Source organism: Antedon mediterranea, chromosome 3 (genome assembly GCF_964355755.1).
Source record: "Antedon mediterranea chromosome 3, ecAntMedi1.1, whole genome shotgun sequence".
Classification (NCBI taxonomy): Eukaryota; Metazoa; Echinodermata; class Crinoidea; order Comatulida; family Antedonidae; genus Antedon; species Antedon mediterranea.
In genome coordinates, this window is record NC_092672.1 from 17,824,648 (window position 1) to 17,843,014 (window position 18,367).

Here is an 18,367-nt window from a genome sequence, read left to right on the forward strand (position 1 = left end):
TTAATTGAATTCTTCTGGGCGGAATTTTGATGTGCTCAGAAATTGATTGAAACAACCTATAATTACTTAAAAATCTCCCCCCAAGCGGGGCCATTTGCGGCCCCCTGACCCCCAGCCTAAGGTTGTATTTCATTTTTATACACCCCCCTCCCCACTAAACTAAAAACGGATCTGCGCGGATGGGGGAAGGGGGTTAGTTGTCGATGAACAGGTGCTACTAAAAAAATTGGTGGTGCTACCAAAAAATGTTAGGAGCCATCATACAAATTTGATAGTGCTACCAAGTGAAAAAGTTAATTTGCAGCCCTGCAGTATTATATTATGCTAGTAAATTCTAGTTAACAAATTAAAAAATACAGCGACGACAAAGCTCAAAGGCCTTCACAAAATAAATACAAAATCAATATATTCCTTGTTTATTAAATAAGTATAATAATTATTATTATTAATACAACTAGGCCCTTGTGCAACGGAAAAATAGCCAATGACTTATTATATTTATTTTCAAGAATATTTTACGAGGGTGGTCCATCCAGCCGAAGCTGATCATTAGGGACCCTCACAAAATTACAATATGACGAGAAATATATAACAATAAAAATTAAATTAAAATAAATCAAATTTATAAAGATAAACAAAATAAAATAAAGCACAAAAATAGAATCAAACATTAAATGAATTAAATTAATGATCAGTCATCTTTTCAACGATCTAAATAAGATTACCGACCGGCAGAATTTGAAGTAAAAACATGTGAGCGCTGTGAACAAGAGGAGAAAGAGGATATCGCGTGACCAACATCTAGGTACTTGTTTGTACTGTAGACGTTCGCTAATGCAGTTAGAAGTGAGATGTGAATAGTTCACCGGTGGCGTGGCACATCGTGTTGCTATTGTCTCAGGTGCTTGTTCATCGTATGAACTTCCTAATGATATTTTTAGTTGGCTATGTAAAAGAAAGCGACTAAAAAACATTCCAGGCCCCTGTTTATTATTAATATTAAATTATTTATTGAGGTTACGAACTTATAAACATTTTAGAATGATGTTTGAGATCGGCACCCCCGGAATACAATTCAGCTACAAACTCTCTTAATTAAAAGGCAAACGAATTGTTTAGGCCTAGCCTGTTTGTGATGACTCATTGTTAAACGACGTTCACGAAGCGATTCGCAACGACGTTAAACAATTCGTAAAAATCAGTCAAGCATGTTAGTCGGCGGGACTATTACAAGCTATGCATATTGTCCATTTTCCAAACGGTCTGACGATTTTAGAATTTTCACGCTAACGCTAAAACAAAAGAAAACGTGATTAACGCGCTTTGTCAGTTTGAAAACATTTGGACATGACGCCTATTAGTATTGATGCACTCAAACTTCACACCGCAAGCTGTTGTTATTCATCCATTCAAAAATAAAATTTAGGGGAGGAATCGAATGTGTTGTACAACAGAGGGCATTATTACTTGTTTACTCTACTCTATATTTATGATGTTTTTCCCAAAAATAATAATTATTATTATGTACATTTTGCGAATTGTAGGTGTTAAGAGGATGGTGGGGAGTACGACTTGGGCTAGGGGTAGTAGGCTATCAAATTGGCCAGAATTGTTAAATTATTTTAATTATCTCTGGAAAGGGGGGCTGGGAGTTTGTTCCTTTCAACATGACTGAAACTGTACTGGGAATGTACAGTAGTTTGTAATGTACAAACTACATTTGTTGGGAGTAATGGCTTAACACGCATCTAAAACAAATCACCCAAGTGTTGGGAGGGGAAGGGTGGAAATACTGGAATTTGGATGTAATAGAAGTACAGCATAATTGGAATTGCACTGGGAAAAGTAACTACATATGAACTGAGGGTCGGGAGGAGTAAAGGTTTGTTGATTGTGGTAGCATGAGGAGAGGAGAAAGAATATAGGCCGGGGAAGCGGTAATTCAACGGTATCCAAATTAGATATTTTATTAATTAGGCAATATGACACCGATTCATTTACATAGTTTGCAAAGTACTTAAACCATGCCTATTAGCCATGTATCGCCCTCTTATTAAGACGCTAAAGTTGTTGAACTAAAATTTGGGGTATCAAATTGACCAGAATTGTGGTAGGAAATTGTAAAAGTATTTTAATTATCCATGGGAGGGAAGGGGCTGGGAGTTTGGGGTTGGGATGTAGGCCTATCATCATGACCGAAACTGTACTGGGAAACTATATTTGAAAACTGCCACGAGGGCCGGATTATGGGTTGGGAGTGATGGCGAACATTATACTGGAAACGTCTTAAACACATCTGAACACACGTGTGTTGTTGGGAAGGAGGTGGAGGAGCGGAAATACTGGTGTAATAAAGTATAACATAATTGAAATTGTACTAGAAAGAAGAAAGAAGGCTGGAGGACCGCAGTACCAAAATTAGATATTTTAATTATCTGCCAATATGACACCTGTTTGTAGTACATGTACGCGCATCAAGCAGGGTACATAATGTTCTGCTGCTCCGTTGCTTGCGGCGTGATAAGGTGCAACCTTTACATGTTTCACCCCGTTCTGCTTTAAGGAGAATTCAAATTCGTCGCTAACAAATTGAGGTCCAATATCGCTTACAAGTTGAACAGGCAATTCTACTGAACAACTCTCTCATCACTTTGATGGTCGCTGCACTCATACTGTTCATCTAAATGACTTCTGGCCATTTCGAATATGAGTCATCAACCACTACTATATAATCTCGCTTATCTTTCTGCGCATAGTCAATATGTATTCGTGTCCAAGGCTGATTTGGCCAGATCCAGGGCATCATTGGTGCTATGCTTGATCGACTTTGTGTTTGGTGACATGCTTGACATTGCTTCACCATTCGTTCAATGTCGGAATCTATCTGGGGCCACCAGACATGACTTCGCAATCTCTTTCATACGCACGATTCCGGGGTGGGCACAATAAAGCTCCTCCAGTTCTGTTCTACACTAATTCGTCTTTCCGGTGTAGGAATGGTTTTCTGACTGCTATAAACCTGTCTGTACCATGTATAACACTTTGCTCAATAGCAGGTCTCTCCTGGTATGCTGTTGTACGTCCGTACTCGTGACTGGCAAGTTGTCTAATGTATGCCCCGCTATGTTGTATATTGCATCATCTTCACTTCCTTCATCTGGTATTGGGAGACGTGAGAGTGCGTCGGCAATTACGTTCTGTTTTCCAGTAATGAACCTTAAATTGTATTCAAACGCTAACAGTACGATTGCCCATCCCTGTAATCTCTATGCGGCCAGTGTCGGAATTGCTGATTTAGGTCTTAGAATGCGTTCAAGCGGCTTATGATCAGTTCTTATCGTGAATTTCCGTCCGTATAGGTATGTTCTAAACCTTTGAAGTCCAAACATGATGCTTAGGGCTTCCTTGTCTAGTTGTGCATAACCCTTTTCGTGTTTATGCAGGCTTCGCGATGCGTACGCGATCGGTGTTTTGATATTGTTCTCGTTTACGTGGCAAATGACTGCGCTAACTCCGTATGGTGATGCGTCTGTGTATAGTTCCAGTGGTTTTAATGGGTCATAATGCGTCAACATTATGTCTTCGCTAATAATTCGCTTTACCGCATTAAACGCTTTACTACAGTCGTCAGTCCATGACCATGGTTTGCTTCCCAACAGCTCATTCAGGATGTATCATCGTTGATAATTGTGGAATAAATGATGCGTGATAGTTAACTAGTCCTAACCAGGATCTTAGTTCTGTTGCATTCTGTGGTGCTCGTGCATACTTGATGGCTTTCACTTTATCGTTTGTTGGTTAAATTCCTGCTGCTGATAGCTTACGTCCCATGGTAGACTACTTCCTTTTGTACAAACGCGCATTTCTCAACTTTCACTCTGAGACCATACTTGTTAAATCTCTCAAATAGTTTCTCAAGATTACTAATATGCTCTTCGTCAGACGCACAAGAACATCCTCCATGATCGCACATGTTCTTTTAAGTCCTGCTATCACCTGTTTTATGAATCGCTGCCATGGCTGGACCGAACGGTGCATGTTGATTGTTACCAACTCTTGTGCCTCGTCTTTCAGTACTAACTGCTGGCACGCACATTTCAAATCAATCTTAGAGAATCGCTTTCCACCACCCAACTTGGTAAAAACTTCCTCTAGTGTCTGAATTGGATACTGGTCGCAATTTAAACTCGGGTTAACTGTTACTTTATAATCTCCGCAGACACGTACCCTGCCATCGGCCTTTGAGATACATACCAATGGGGTTGCCCACTGACTAAAGTCTACCGGATAAATAACTCCTTCGTTTTGCATTCTGTCTAACTCTAACTGCGGCGCGGCGCCAATGGAATGTTTCGAGCTTTGCAGAATTTTGGGATTGCGTTCACTTTTAGATGTAATTTCGCTTTGTGTCCTTGAACCGTACCTAATTCCGTTCGGAAAACTTCTTTGAACTTCCGTTTGAATGACTGACCGACATCATTATCTATTTCTACCGAATTCTAAGCAAGTAACGATGGAAATAATGACTTCAGTCCAACTTAATCACTTCTAACCAGGTTCTTCCAAGCAAGGGTGTTGAGTTTTGTCGCTGCATTCTCACTACTATCAGTGGGAGAACGTTACTCTGGCCCATATAGTTCACGGCGACTTTAATTTCTCCTGCTATGTCAAGCTTAGTACCTGTTTATGCATGAAGTGTGACTATCAACAATTGAATCTTGCAAGACTGTAGATTTCTCTGTCTTAAAGGGGGATTCTGGGTTTAAAATTGCTTTTAAATATCGTTTATTTATTAAATAAAAAATATTATAACAATATAGACATGTCAGAATGAAGAAGTAATAACGAGCAATTAAAAAAATTAAACTTCATACATTTTAGGGTAAATTCATGGAAAGTCTGTTTTTCAGCAGCTTAGGGAAGCTCATTAATATTCATGAGGTATTCACAAAATCACGTCATCAGTGGATTCCAAAATCGCGACGTCATGTACGTTGTGTTTGTCAACTAATTTTCATCTATCTCCCCTGTCAAACGACGACCACCCGATCATTGTGAAATACATTTTTTGTAGATTTTCTAAGCTAGGCCTAAAGTGTAATAATAACAATAGTAGCATATTTATTTGACATTTAATGAAATACAAAATTTAGTACAGATTACGGATCGGTCATAAATTATATACTATTTTTATACCTTGAATAGTACAGATTGTATTATCGGCTTCACGTACAAGGCTAGGCCTAGCCTAAATCATTTTTTTAAATGGGTGAGAGCCATTCTGATGAGATTCCATGCCACGATGGCTACGTTAAAACATTGGGGCCCATCATGGGCCTAGCCAGCCTACTACTAAACGATTGGCCCATAAATAACAAAACTCAGTGGATTCCAAACCCATCCTATCAACCAAACCTCCTAAACAATCTAAACCTAAAAACATTCTACAAAATCGGTTGTAAATATTGAGGCAAAACAAGGTCAGATCGCCATTCGTACGTAGGGTGTCCCGATCGTCTAAGTAAGCCTAGGCCTAGTTTACTCTCCAAAAAAGCGGATACTGCATCAAGCAAGTAGACCAGGTATTAGGAAGGAGACCTAGCCGATCCGGCCCAGTAAAGTTAAAAATTGAGCTAGCTAGTGTAGTAGACCCTATGCGAATTGATACTACCAGGCCTTTTACTATAGGCTACACTTGTTAAAATTAGCAATACTTATGTTTACAAATATTCCAACTCTCTCTCTCATTCGAGCTATATTATTTATACCATTCCGGTAGGTCGAGTCGACCTTTAACCAAATACTGTACATCGTTCATGTTGTGATTATAGACGGGGTATACTCGATCCGATCAGTTTGGTAATGTATACTGTGTCTGCTTATCACGTGACGATGCCAAGCATGGGCAGAGAGAGCATGTGTATCGTCGTCTCGCTCTCCTCGCTCAGCAGGAATGTATACGTTACGCTTCATTGATTTTGAAGGCTTTCCCTAAGTCAGTGCGAAAATCGGCAAACGTAAAGTGCAAACATATCTAATTTTTCACTGTTTTGATGAATTTTCATAGAAAATTGACTTTATAAATGGGAAGACCGACTAAAATTACATCAGATAAGTATAATTTTACAAAAGTAATTGATATGGTTAATGATAACGAGTCATCGGAAGATTAACCATTTCACAAATTTCCTATTCTGTAACACAGTGTCATATCGCCGTAGCTTTCACAGCCTTCGTTCTGCTTCACTGGGCGCTTATATAAATTCAAACTTTTACCGTTCAAGAGACAAATATATTTTACATTTTTTACTATTCATTTTAAACCCGGAACCCCCCTTTAACTCTTACTGATCGATGTTAGGATATATGCATATTTTTGTCCTCGAGATCAGAGACTATAGCCTCTGCATTGCCTAATTTGTCACATAGTTTGTCCATCTTGTGTAGCATGGTGTTGGTGTTTTCTATTAGTGAATGAATTTCCTGGCCTTTAAAAACTTCTATAACAACGTCTCTAATCACAGTATTTAATTCCGTTGATTGTAGTATTTTGGCCTTTGTTACATCAACCACCTGTTTATTTTGCCGAGTCAGACTACCCGACATGGTTGAGATTCCGTCTGCCGTTGAGTTCAAAGACGACAGGGCCATTGATCCGTTCCCACAGTAAACAGTAAAACAATTTGATTGTACTCACATAGGAAGCCAAGTACTAATAAATTAAAGTATCCATATAATAAAGACGAACAAGTTATCCGACTGACGACTATTATGTTAAGAACTTATCCCATTTGAGTGGAGTACCGAAAGCAATTTCCAAACGATATTACTCCAGTGACAGTCAGTTCGTATATGACTCCAGTGTTAGTTCAGTTCTTAGATGTTTCGAGATATAAAAAGCAATCTTCCAATGCCGACATTGACTGCAATTTTGTAGTCATATCGCCAAGTCAAGGATTTAATTTAAGGAGTGAGATTGGGATCAATAGGTTTTTGATCTCCTTCTTGACTGTCAAGCTACTAAATGTTTTTAGTTTCATTTTCTTTGGTATGGAAATGGTACTCACGCATGTCAATGATTCACCAGAAATGAAGACAGCAAAATGATCCTTTTTCCGGTACGGTAATAAATGTTAAGCAGTATAATCAATTACAACAAATATTAATATCATTTATCCCTTGTGCATTGACCGTGCGTCATCCCTAAAAAAACGGTGACAAGTGTAAAGTATGGAGACAAACATCTCCAACATGGGATGATCATCGTTATTTATAAATATCTCATCAAAAAAGCTGGGCCATGAAAGTTGAATGATTCATACAAAGAGACAAGTGCGTACCACCTTTGTTTAGATTGCTGGCGTGCATAAATTGTTTATAGCCCTCAATCATAAATGCCAATGCTGGGTACCAAGACAATATTTTATGTGCGGGTATGAAGTATAGCGTATGTACTGTAGTTTACATAGCTACCAATACTTATTCATTTGGACTTTAAATTCAAGTTAGAAACATTGTATTTGTTTGTTGATGACATCATCATCACATTAACCTATTTGTAAAATTGATGATTCGTAAAACTTGTAAAATACATGTTTTATTGTATGTTTTTAGTGGGTACAGTACTTGAATTTTCTGAGAAAAAAAATCATAACTAAGAAATTCTTCAACCTTAAAAAATAAAAAATGTTATTCTAATGAACTGAATATTTGGGTTATTTGTCCTTGAAATTTTAAACTTTTAACATTGAAATGTCCTGGAATTTTACTAGCTTACAGGTGTACGAACCCTGCTATTTGTAGTAGAATTCATTGACTGCTATATGTACAATTTACCAAGCATTTGTTATTCTTTTTTAACCATCGTCTACACAATTTTATTCATTTTTTAAGCTTATACAAGAACTAAAACCAATAGATGAGCAGTTATCAGGAGACATTGAAATGTTAGTTAAAATGGAGAATGTAAACAAGTATAATGGAAACGATGAAGACATTCAACAAATGAAATCAAAATATCAACCAAGAAAAAGTGATAAAAAACGAGAAAACCTGACTACACATGATGCAGATACACAAGGAGTTGGCAGGAAGGTAACATTTATGACAGTCATTATAGGCGGGTCCGAACCAGGAAAAAAATGCCATTTTTCTCAGTGTCGGTCTGTCGGTAAACACTAACTTGTATATGGCCTTGTCTTGATATCAGTTTCATCTAGCTAAGTCAATTTTTTACAGTATATTCCTTATGTCCTCTTTTAACTTTTTTATATGACATCTTCTTCTCTGTTTTATGTGATTATATTCTATTTTACTGTTTGTGCGACAATGTTTTTAGACAATTTTAATGTGTGTACTTTCAGCCAATTAAGTTTCAAGTCATTTATGAGTTTGACAATAAAGTTTATTGAATTGAATTGAATTTTATGGCCAGGAATTGATGTGGTTATGTTTTTACGGTGCGCAATCAAAAATTACGCGGTCTATGCACGATTTAACGAAATAATGTTTGTAATCGTATCTTCACAAGCATGAATCACAATTAAATAAAATTTGGTACTCATAAATTTCAGGTCATATTTCATCATATGGCAATACAATTACGTGCGTAGCGCATATAACGCGATCTTTGTGTTTCGCGTTTTTTTACAAAATCCCATAGATAGGTTAATTATTGGTATATAGTGTAAATATGGACACTATATTCAGTCTGGACCGTCAATATTTTACTATTTGAAAGTAACTAATCGGGTTACGAACGACTGTCAAAATGGTACCTGTCGAAATAACATTCACCGCGCATCACAGTAGCGCGTAGAGCGATGGCTTGGCGCATTGTGTATCGGTCGCGCGCTAGCTATGCCGCCAAAGCATTACATTACAAAGGTTTTTGTGGATTGGCATGTTTGTTTGTTTTCTGAATAAAATATAATGGAGTCATTTTAAATATGAAGTCTTTAATTTTATTATTGTATGTATACCCTAATTGTTTTGGTGTTTCACTGTAAGTGACCGAGTTTCACGCAAAAAACTTGTTTAGAAATGGTATGGATATTATCATCAGTTTACTACGCTAGTAGTACAGGCTAGCCTAGGCCTAGTCGTAAAATGGTTCCGGACAAACTTTGGGCCTGGTTAACTAGGCCTGGTGTCATTACTATGTGGATTTTGGCGAAACATTGATGTAAGATTTATGATTATAAAATGTAATACATTTTTCAATAGTAATAACTTGTTTTTATAGGCCTATAGGTGCCGTGTAAGTAACTTTTTCGTTGTTTGTTGATCTCACCGGGCGATATTTTCATATTGTGATGTCTTGCACAAAATCGCGAATATCTCGACTTTAACTACGAAAAACACAAAAAAGTGGGTTATTTTATTTTAATATTACGATTTACATATTGCGATTTGAAAAGCGTTCTTGGTACCTAATTTCTTTATGATTATTTTAGTCTAAATTACATATCAATCAGATCACATACATAGTTTCAATCAGCTTTAATAAAAACATCGAATTGGTCATGTGAGCACGTCGAATTGGACAATTCGCGCAACTTTTAATGAAAAAGTTTAAAAATTGGTCAAAATTAGTGAGTTGTAAATATCGGATCATGCATCAATATGGCTAACCGGACATTGTGACGTCATTGTATGGCCACTCGAATATAAATTTAGGATTTTTGTCTCTTTTTTCGTCATAGATCATCACATTTAATAGAGCTGGACATCTCCACTTACTCGTATTCTATTTCCCCCCAGATTTTGATATTGTCTAGGTCAATCAATTGCCATTTTTACAAGTTCAAAAGCATGAATGGGTTTCATCATTCCAGTAAATTTAAAAATGTTAGAGCTCCTCAAAATGAAAAGTGATAAGTGATACTCATTATTAAAACGTTGCTGCAATTGTAGATTCATGTACAAATTTTGCGCATCGGATGTTGTGACATCATCATATGGCCAGTTTAATTATAAAAGTCATATTTTGCGTCATAGTTCATGACATTTAAAAGAGCGCGCATCCATATTCTACGTATCCACATTTCTTCAACATGTTAATATGTTGTTTCCTTCCAAAATTTCTATCTACGTGTTTCATTTTGATGACAACATCATGTTAAAAATTTGATTAAAAGGTGGGTCCAATTATTTTCACCTATTCTGCACTGTATGTACAGATGTATACAGTATATAGTGTATACTGTATATATACTTGGACACAAAAAAGAGAGGGCACACTAACATTTTATTTTCTTCAGGTCACAATGGCATAATCGTTTTACTGTGCACAATATTCTAACGTATGACGTGCATGTGGTGTTGTATGACGTGCATGTAGTGTTGTATGACGTGCATGTGGTGTTTGCACAGCGTGAAACCTAACTCGTCCATATAGTGACGAGTTGAAATCTAGTTATCATAAAGTTAATTCAGTGCACTTGAATGTGGAATCATTGGTTGGACCTGTAAAGATAAATGTAAAACTATTAATAAAGATTCCACAAAATGATTATAATATTAATAGTACAATTTGATTAAGAACGTATATTTTAATGAATTTTAAATGTAGTTTATTTCCTTACATATTTAAATGAAACCATCTTACAATTCCAGTTGCTACTTTAGAAAGATAAACCATACTGATACTCCATGGTCAGTTGCCTCATTTCTATTCGCAATACTGTAACTGTACTGGGAAAAAACAAGTTGCATATGTTTATTTTCTTGGGTGATAATTAATACTATTTTTTTCTGATTTTTATTCATACTGTACTGTGTACACTACATTTAACACTACCAAAACCAAGAACTAATTATAAAAGAAAAGCCTATCATATAGAGGTGCAAAAATTTGGAATGAAATTAATGATGATCTTAAAAACCAATTCCTTATTAAAAAAACAAATTATGACAACTTTGTAAAGGTATAATGTGTATTTTAATGGAAGCAAAATATCTCTGGCAGTTTTATTTTTAATGTATTTATTAGTTATTAGGTGGTATCTCTCTCATCTAACTGGTACCGATTTGTTAGCACCTTTCGGTGTTGGGTTGTACCCGGCAGACCTTTTATAGGTACGCCGTCATATAGTTAGATATTGGTACCTAGTTCATCTAACCAAATGTCTCTGGGCTGTCGGTCTAATACACTAACATAACACACGGCATACCAAACCGTGTCATACAACTACGATGAGATATAAATTGTTTTCTAAACAAGTAACGAAGAGAATTATTAAATACAAAATCTACTGGCAAAATGATTTGGCAACTACATTCCATGTGTCTCTGAAAAAATATGTCAACTAGATAATAAATGTTATTAAACCCTTTTACTCTTTCTTCACTTTCAACTGTACAATGTTTCTATAATTTGCTTCTTGTATTAATGTGTGCACTTTCATTGTATATGAAGTCTTTAGACTCTAGTTTACACTAAATACTATACAGTATGTTTTATCTCTTCAGACAGCCAACAAAACAGCAGAACTAACAGACGAAGAATTGGCTGCATTACATTATTATAGATTGTTTGAAGAAAAGGCTGTACAAAAGAAACCAATAAATGAAGAGCTGGCCAGGTATTTTAAACATTTAATAAATGATATTGTATGTAATATTAATAAATTAAAATTAAAATTCTTATCCAAAGAGTGTAACCTGTAAATTTTCAGGAAGGGGAAAAAGAAGGATTTATTTTATCAACATGTTAAAAAAAAATAGGCTTTTATAAATACTAATTATTGTTTATAATTTCAGTGAATTGAAACCTGATGTAGTTGACGACGAAGATGATGGTAATGAAGACGGAAAGAGAGCAATAACTTACCAAGTAATATTGTGTTTTTTAGTAGTATTCTATTCACTCTAACCTTAGAATTTGTATCCACAATCATAGGCAGATCCAGGGTTGGGCAGCAGGCCCAGATCCCTAAGTTTCGGCAATTTCAAAGATAGGACATAGATTGAGTTGAGCACTTTATTTTATCCCACAAGTTGAGCCGCCGCCAGAAAAACATTATTTTCTATGAAACGCCAAATGCTAACTTTCGCCGGTGCTTGTTTCTATTTAATAGAAGTCCTATTTTTATTTAATATTAGGGATAACGATGTATATTCAAAAGTTTATATATCACGGTTTTTAGTATATCTTGTAGATTCCAAAATATAAGGCCTAAAACATCACCGAAAATGATCGTTTTAAGCCAAAAATGACGTAAACATGTTGCCCCCCTCATCAGGTGGCAGTTGTATGAACTAGGCATGTAACGCAAAATTTGGTCCGGGGCCAAAACTGGCCAGGTCGGATCGATTTTGGCGTTGAAACAGCCGCTAAAACAGGTCCGGCTAGGCCAAAACTAGTCCGGCCTTCAAAATCGCTTATTTAACCTTAAAAATGCCATAAGAAGCCTGGAAAAAGTACAAATGGTTGAAGTAAACTATGCTTAGAGTAAATATACTAAATATTGCCGTAAAATTGAAAAGAAATTATCGAAACGGAGAGATTAAAAATGTGCAAGAATAAATCGGCATTCGGTTCGGAATCTTCCATTATTCCATTGTAAAATTCGTATGATCAGAGCCATACATAAAGAGTTACGACATTGAAGATTAGAAGCCATTTTTGTGTCAAATAATTCGCACGCTGAGGGCATGCGCGTCTCTTTTGTATAGCGTTTTCCTGTAGTTCCATGCATTATTTTTAGATTTTGTTGTCAATGAAAAAACCCTTAGATTCCGTTTTTATTTTAGTAATTAATTTCATTAATGGTATTGATTTGTTAAAATATATATATATTTTTTATAATAACAAAAAAATATATGCTAGGGCTACGTGGAAGTTGGGATACATCAAAGATTGAACCAATACAAAAAACACACAAATTCACCCCTTTTTATGCAGTATATGACTTTCTGTGTGTTTTTTACACAAAATACGCCGCCAACGTTATAAACATTCAGAGACTCGTTCATCATTTCATTTGTAATAATTTGCCTTTATTATTTAAATTTTGATGATACACTTTGCAGTATATTAACAAATATATCCCACCACTTTATTATTTTATTTAGTCATCAAAGCATGCATTATGAATTGAAAATATTACATAATTGTTGTTAATGGGACGTAGTTATGGGATGTTTTGTTCCAAAATTAACCAATCGTACGTAATAATGTACTAGCGCACGCGCGCACAATATTCTTTGGCGCAAGTACTTCTGTATGCTGTGCATGTCGATATTTCACCGTAAAATGTGCAATTACATTTTTTAAATATAAGAAAAAGTTGAAAGTATTTTGTTGCTCCTATACTTTTGAGACAAGTTTGACACATTTTGATCTGCATATCACATGACTATAATCCAATGTCGTAACTCTTTATATATATGGCTCTGCGTATGATAAAGTAATAGCGCCCTCTGATTTTTTTCTTTTTTCTTTTGGGGGAGGGGGAAGGGGGATAAAAAAAGTAGTAAAAAAGGACTTTTCATATGCGTATGCATATATTTTGATTAAATAAGGTTTGATTATATATACTCACATATTTCCTCATTTTATCGTTTCAAATTAATACATTATCAGTATATCACTGGGCGGTGTAGAATTTGTGTTTAATAACATATAACTTTAACTTGCACTGAAGGGATGAAAAAAGAGGGTTCTCATATAATATTATTTGTTGAATATTCCATTTTAATCCATTTTGAATTTTGCATCTTGATGTTTGATTTTGATAACGTCATCATACCAATGATGTGTGTTTCATAATTTCACCTATGCTACACTGTACATAGTAAATACTGTATATATTGTATATGACACATACTAGGCACAACTCAGCACTATAATAAGCGTATGCATCAGCTCATAGGATGGCAGTATTTTTGAAACACGCAAATGGCCTAAATCATGTTCTAAAATTGATCAAAACGTAATTTTAAGCATTTTAAAATGTTTGTGCGCAATTTCGCATGCAAGGCCCTGGTTAAGCTTACCATTTTTAATATGTTTACCTTAGTTGATGTATAGTGAATTTTATTGTCTTAAATTACAGTATTTACTGTATAAAAATATAAACATAGTACAGGTTTATTACATTCTAACAATCAAATACAGTAGGCCTTATATTTAGGACTCATACATTCTGAATTAAATATATGAATTGTGTTTTGCAAGATTGAAATAAACCTATAGGCTAGTCAAATAATTCATTGTATATTGTACGTTCATACAACACACTTTTTGTAGGCGTGTTGAATATGCGTGTAATAGCCTGTTGTATAAACGCGTCCGTATCCATCCCATCCACGTTAGATGTGCAACAGCTTTTTTCAGCTGCGGTCCTGGGTTGCAGTGTAAAGATTTTTTTTAAAATTACAAATACTACCAGTAGGCCTAAATAATGATATTAGAGCGTAATAATTGAATTCTCAAAAGTTCATATTTTGGATAATTTTGAGAAAATGGCAAATTTAACCCTCTTATTTTTCGCTAAAACTTGATTACGACACTATAAGATGATGACGCAACCCACGCGTACACCAACCAGTGATATTATTAGAGCGTAATAAGTATTGAATTCTTAAAAGTTCATAACCTGGAGTGATAAAAAAAAACCTCTGTACTATAATTGTTTTACCATTTTTTTTTTTCGCTAAGACTATTACGAAACTTGTATTCATTCGTCGTATAGCCAAATTCGTGAATGTGGGAACCGGTCGTTTGACTGATGTCATTTGTCGATTTTTGATCTTTATTAATGTTAGTATTGCTACCCATATCGATTGTTATTATCGATGTTGTTTTATACTATTAATAATAAGAGGCCCTTGGTGGCCACTTGCACCCCAAAATGTGGACTGGAAAAAAAATAAGGCAGGTGTAATTTCTTACAAAGGAAAAAAAAATGATACTGATAGCAGTAATGACAACAACCTAAAATAATAATACTAATAATAATTAACATTCCATATTTTATTATTAATCATTATTAAATACGCCCAAGACATATTCAGTTTGTACATAATAACTAAGATCTTAGATATAATATAAAATTACTAGAGGGCGCTATTAGTTTTAAACGAACTGAACAACAGAATATCCCAAAAGCCGATTAGAGTTTCTTTAATTAGTGTTTCGATAATTTCTTTTCGTTTGTACGGTAATATTTAGTATATTTACTTTAAGCATAGTTTACTTTAACCATTTGAACTGTTTGCAGGCTTCTAGAAGAATAAATAAGAGATTTTAAAGGCCGGACCAGTTTTGGCCTAGCCGGACTTGTTTTAGCGGCTGTTTCAACGCCAAAATCTATCCGACCGGATCAGTTTTTGCGCTTGATTACGATCAAAATGATGTAAATAATTACATAAAATCACCTTTTTTTTAGTACAAAATATTTTGTGTATTAACATTGTAAAATTCAATAATATTAAAAGATAGTAAATAAAAAATAATTATTTAACCTCATTCGAAGAATGTTAATACTCTATTAGTCCTGAGTAAGAGACAACGTGATTTTACGTGGTAAGCCTACACGCGAGAAAAATATTAATATGAGTGCACTGAATTTTTACATTAAAAGATTAAAAACAAATTATTAAATATGACTACTTTCCTTTGCTGTGTTGTTATGGCAGTTCAAACCAACATAATTGTAGTATGTATTTATTTTCATGACACAATAAACCTAAAGACCATGAACTTATGTACTAGGACACCACTCTAATCACTACATGAAATGTCGTAAAAGACACACTGGGCATTTCATAGAAATTATCAGCGGCTCAACTTGTCTGCGGACCAACCGGTCATATGCCGCATGCTGTACAGTAAAGTAGGCAAACACGGCAGCCTTTTTAACTACAATCTACGTATTTGGGGGTCAATTTAGGGTCAACCTAGATTTTACGAATCCCGTACATAAAAAGTAGGTTCTACTGTATAGCTAAAAAATATGTTTTGTTGAGATCTTCATACAATCTATACATCTCTTATTGATTATCATAATTCTTCCATCTTTAGGTGAAACGTTATTTTTTTTAAATAAGGTTCTTTACTTTTACTATGTTTCTCCTAATAAGATTAATTTTAAGGACTTGCGTGTTGCATATCATAGGTACGTATCCAACCAAAATTATATTACGGTCATTCTTCACAAAATATACTTGTATTTACAGATGTCAAAAAATAAAGGTCTGACAGTAAAGAAAAAGAAAGAACAGAGGAACCCAAGAGTTAAACATAGAATGAAATTCAGAAGAGCAAAAATAAGAAGAAAAGGTCAGGTAAGGTCAAACAAGCGTATAATTTGATATTTTATGGTTAAGAATTATTGTGTACATCAAAGAATGTACTAGTAATGTTGTCAAAGTATTTAGTATTAGATTGGTATAGATAAATCCCTAATAAAAATTTGTTATAACATTTGCTTGTTTAATGATGATTTTTGTAGGTTAGAGAACCAACAACAGAAAAGAAGAGGTACAGTGGAGAAGCCTCTGGAATTCGATCTGCTGTCATTAAGAGTGTTAAGATACGATAATTTGTACTACAACATTGCATTCTTTAGTACTGTATTTTAAGTTGTAACAAGACAAATGCAGTACTGTACTGTTAAAATTACAACCAAACATATATAATATACTGTATCAGTTTGGTATTACAGGTTTTTTTGTGTGTGTGTTGCACTAAACAAACTGCACATTACATTAAAACAAATTATTGTATTATATATAGATAAATTGATTTATTTTTTCTTGAGGGATTATAATTTCGAGATATAGTCTTGAAAAATATAATTCGAGGGTGGATCTCAAATATAATATCCCACTGAAAGTAAATATCTAAATCGATCAATAAAGTAATTTCTGGTCACTGTCGTACAAATATTTTTGTTAAATTAAATACGTCTAAACATACTTGAAATACAAAACAAAAAGACTGGGGTCAAAGTTCAATACAGCCATTTCTGGTCACATTTTGTTTTATTAAAACAAAGAATACTGTACATGTTAGTTATTAGATAGAACAGTTAGTTATTAGTTACGATATTCCATTCATAGTTTTTGAAAAGTCATGTGGTACATACTGGCCATATTCTATGTGGAGTAAAGAGTTGAATCCTTTGTTATAAAAAATATATACTGTGCACAAGGCCTTTTACTATCTAATTTAACTTTTAAAAAATCCATTTGTTTAAATGCTTTTGTTCGAATAAAAAGGAAATGTGCGTTTCATTTTTTATGTATATACATGTATGCTTGCTGACTGCCAGCGATCTAAACAATAGGTACGAATCATTCGTGCCCCAGCTCGCTGTATGGGTACGATACACCAAAGTGCGTTTATTTTTTTAAAAGTGAAAATAGGCAATTCATTTCGCAACTCTTAGAAATTTACAGACAGCAGGGGGGGGGGGGGATGCGGAGGATAAATATTGGTCAGATGTTTTTGACGTAACCGACGTAATTTGTACTTTTACTAAGAATACATAATTACTACTTGCGTAATGGGGGACTCGAACAACCTCCAGATCACTAGCCTGGCGTTCACTAGGATAATTAAGTTATGCACTCAGTTATTTTCAAATATTGTTTTCAATTGACACTTGAACCTCTATAAACATGATGTTATGTGTGACGATAATCAGGTGTCGCATTCAAATGAATCAAGTCGCCAGTGGTCAAGTGGACGAATCAGAAGGGAGCGTTGTGATGCACGGTATTTTGGAAAGCTGTGTTGGGTGTGTGAGGCAAGGGAAGGACTGAGAGACGGTACAAGTTGGAGATGGTAGGCTTTCTGGATAAGAGATAAGACAGTGGATATGGGACTTGCAGTGAACTGTGTTCGAGACTGGAAGCGAGGCAGGACGCAAGGACAATAAGAATGGAAAAGTTTTGATTGAATGTACGGATGCCTAAAAAAACCAACCACTCAGTATCATATATGTTTGTATCATATATGTTTGTATCATATATGTTTGTATCATATATGTTTGTATCATATATGTTTGTATCATATATGTTTGTATCATATATGTTTGTATCATATATGTTTGTATCATCTATGTTTGTATCATATATGTTTGTATCATCTATGTTTGTATCATCTATGTTTGTATCATCTATGTTTGTATCATCTATGTTTGTATCATCTATGTTTGTATCATCTATGTTTGTATCATCTATGTTTGTATCATCTATGTTTGTATCATCTATGTTTGTATCATCTATGTTTGTATCATCTATGTTTGTATCATCTATGTTTGTATCATCTATGTTTGTATCATATATGTTTGTATCATCTATGTTTGTATCATCTATGTTTGTATCATATATGTTTGTATCATATATGTTTGTA

The 18,367-nt window shown here is 34.7% G+C and overlaps 1 protein-coding gene across 2 annotated transcripts in view; it reads left to right on the forward strand.

Moving 5' to 3' along the window:
• LOC140044980 (something about silencing protein 10-like) overlaps nt 1-18,135 on the forward strand; it is a 67,142-nt gene extending 49,007 nt beyond the window's left edge. For both annotated transcript variants that reach the window (XM_072089701.1, XM_072089700.1), the window contains 5 exons: nt 7,894-8,094; nt 11,473-11,585; nt 11,764-11,836; nt 16,186-16,293; nt 16,461-18,135. In XM_072089701.1, coding sequence (XP_071945802.1) covers nt 7,894-8,094; nt 11,473-11,585; nt 11,764-11,836; nt 16,186-16,293; nt 16,461-16,550 — 585 coding nt within the window. In that variant the 3' untranslated portion in view covers nt 16,551-18,135. The remainder of the gene's footprint in view (nt 1-7,893; nt 8,095-11,472; nt 11,586-11,763; nt 11,837-16,185; nt 16,294-16,460) is intronic.
• The last annotated feature ends 232 nt before the right edge of the window (nt 18,136-18,367 follow it).